Raw genomic sequence first — 2,500 nt, 5'->3', positions numbered from 1 at the left:
GAAAGGATGATGGAGGAGTGGAGGAATGGAAAGGTCATGTTAAAACACACAGAGGGTGTTGACAGTGATAACACGCTGTAGTCCTCCTCTGTGGCTCAATCACATATTTGGGTTTAATTCATAATCTAAATGTTGGAAACCCTCATCAGATGGGTTAAATGTGATATTTTAAGCATTTAAATCTCAAATACTCTGATTTTAAGCCACATTTATCATAAAAAAACATGCTATCCTGTAACAAAGCAGAAGTGGTCATTTGCTTTGGCACAGAGCTGGATGTGTGTGACTGTATGAATATTAAAACAGAGCCGCTGTGAGTACATAAAGACCATAAAGGATATTTAGGCGTCATTCTCTCTGCTTCATATCACATGTGGATTAACTCAAGTAACACTGATCAATGATGTAATAAGATTAATATACATACAAGTGATAATCTCCCTTTAAATGATCTAGGGTCATAGCTTTATGGCTTTTGATGCTGCAAAGAGCATAATAATAATAATAATAATAATAATAATAATAATAATATATATTTTAAACAGGCTTGTACTTCATATAGTAATGTTATATTTAAAAACACACATTTAAAGTAATGTAAGGATCAATCTCATGGTAACTTTATGTTCTCTTTGTGCATCAATACAGAGATTTAGACGGAAACTGTCACGCCAAGAGTAATATTTGTTTCTTTTCAGGTCTTGTGTCCGAAAACTAAATTATTCCAACTTTATGTGAGGTTGAGCTGAGCAGATAAATGTTGCTCTAGCAGGAAATGTTTTGCACCTCTTAAAGAAACTTTAGCGGCTGTGCGCTCCGTGTTTCATTGATAGTAAGTCTGCTAGAATTTACAACTCCTCAATATAAATCTGAATTCACCTTCTGCTGAAACCATTTGGTAAAAACTTTTATATAAACAGTAGAAAGCATTGTTTTATTTTAATTCATCCTTCATGTAACATATGGAGGATTTATTCTGTATTGTCTTTTCTCCTCCTCTCAACGATGGAGCAACATTAGCTCAGTATAAAGTATAAAGTTGATATTGTGAGCAGCTTTTTGCCTCAGAGCTACAGTCAGAGTCTCCACAGATATACACACAGCTAAAGGTTACGACTACCTCGATGAAGAGGCAATAAAAACATAAAAAAACATCTAGTGAAGGACAGAAAGACAATCAGATGTGCCATTTGGGAGGTAATTATTAGAGTAATATAATAAAAAAAGAGAGAAAGAAAAGGTAAGAGGAAGATAAAAGGAAGAAGGATAAAGCGATGGAGAAACAGAGAGAGGGAGAGAGTTGTGTAAAGCTTCAGAGAGAGACAGACAGGGTGAGTCAGAGAGATAAAGGGCAACTAGAGACACACAAAAAGAAAAGAAAGAAAAAAGAAAGGAGAAAGGATTTTATTTTCATTTTTGAATGAGTCATTCTGTTATTGAAACAACAAAGAGAAACCCGAGCACACAACAGTTAGAGAGAGAATAGAAAAGAAATGCATTTACATCAGAGAAGGCATTTCATAGCTCTTCTCTCCAAAGTTGATTGTTTTCCCTATTTTTTTTTTTTTTTGACATTTTCTGCGGGCCGAGGCAGGTGGCATGAACGGAGGTTTATACAAATGGAAAAAGGAAAAAGGAAAAAAGTCAGACAGATATGAAAACGGTCACTCAGACACACAAACAAACGCTTTGACTGGCAGAGAGACGGAGAAACTGAATGAGAAACAATCCTCCAGTGACTTCCTGTTTACCTGTTATTGTTCAAAATAAACATGAGTGTGTCGCTACGTCACCGAGAGGAGATCAAATAAATGTCACCAGAAAATTAAAGGACAAGCTCACACAACTGAGCACATCTTTAACCTTCCTGTCGTCCTCCCGGGTCAAATTGACCCCGTCTGTTTTGACTGTTCCTTCTTTCCTCCCTTCCTTCTATCCTTCTCTCTTTCACTCCTTCCTCTCTCTTTCCTCCCTTTCTTCTGTCCTCTCTCTCTCTTTCTTTTCTTCCCTCTTTCCTTCCTTCCTACCTTCCTTCTGTCCTTCCTTCTCCCTCCCTCCTTCCTTATCTTCCTTCCCCTTCCTTCCTTTCTCCCTCCTCCCTCCTTCATTCTTTTCTTCCTTCTTTCCTCCCTCCCACTCCCTCCTTCATTCTTTCCTCCCTCCCTCCCTCCTTCATTCCTTCCATCCTTCCTTCCTCCCTCCTTTCTGTCCTTCTTCTTCCCTTCCTTCCTTCTTCTTCCTCCCTTCCTTCTTTCCTTTCTCCCTCCATCCCTCCCTCCTTCATTCCTTTCTTCCTTCTTTCCTCCCTCCCTCCCTCATTTTTTTTCTTTCTTCCTCCCTTCTTTCCTCCTTTCCTTCCTCCCTCCCTCCCCTCCCTCCTTTCCTTCCATCCTTCCTCCCTTGACTGGAGGACAACAGTAGGGTTCATATAATGACCGTAGACCTACAGTAACAAACGTCCTTTACCTGCTATCTTGGTTGTGATGCGTGTGTGGTGACG

The 2,500-nt window shown here is 39.2% G+C and overlaps 1 protein-coding gene across 1 annotated transcript in view; it reads right to left on the bottom strand.

The window, feature by feature from the left end:
• ptprt (protein tyrosine phosphatase receptor type T) overlaps positions 1–2,500 on the bottom strand; it is a 470,972-nt gene that overhangs the window by 186,021 nt on the left and 282,451 nt on the right. The window contains exon 14 of the mRNA XM_053315616.1: positions 2,467–2,490. Coding sequence (XP_053171591.1) covers positions 2,467–2,490 — 24 coding nt within the window. The remainder of the gene's footprint in view (positions 1–2,466; positions 2,491–2,500) is intronic.

The sequence above is a fragment of the Scomber japonicus genome, chromosome 3 (assembly GCF_027409825.1).
Source record: "Scomber japonicus isolate fScoJap1 chromosome 3, fScoJap1.pri, whole genome shotgun sequence".
Classification (NCBI taxonomy): Eukaryota; Metazoa; Chordata; class Actinopteri; order Scombriformes; family Scombridae; genus Scomber; species Scomber japonicus.
Note: the sequence above shows the minus strand (reverse complement) of the source record. Positions and strands in the feature narration are given on the sequence as shown.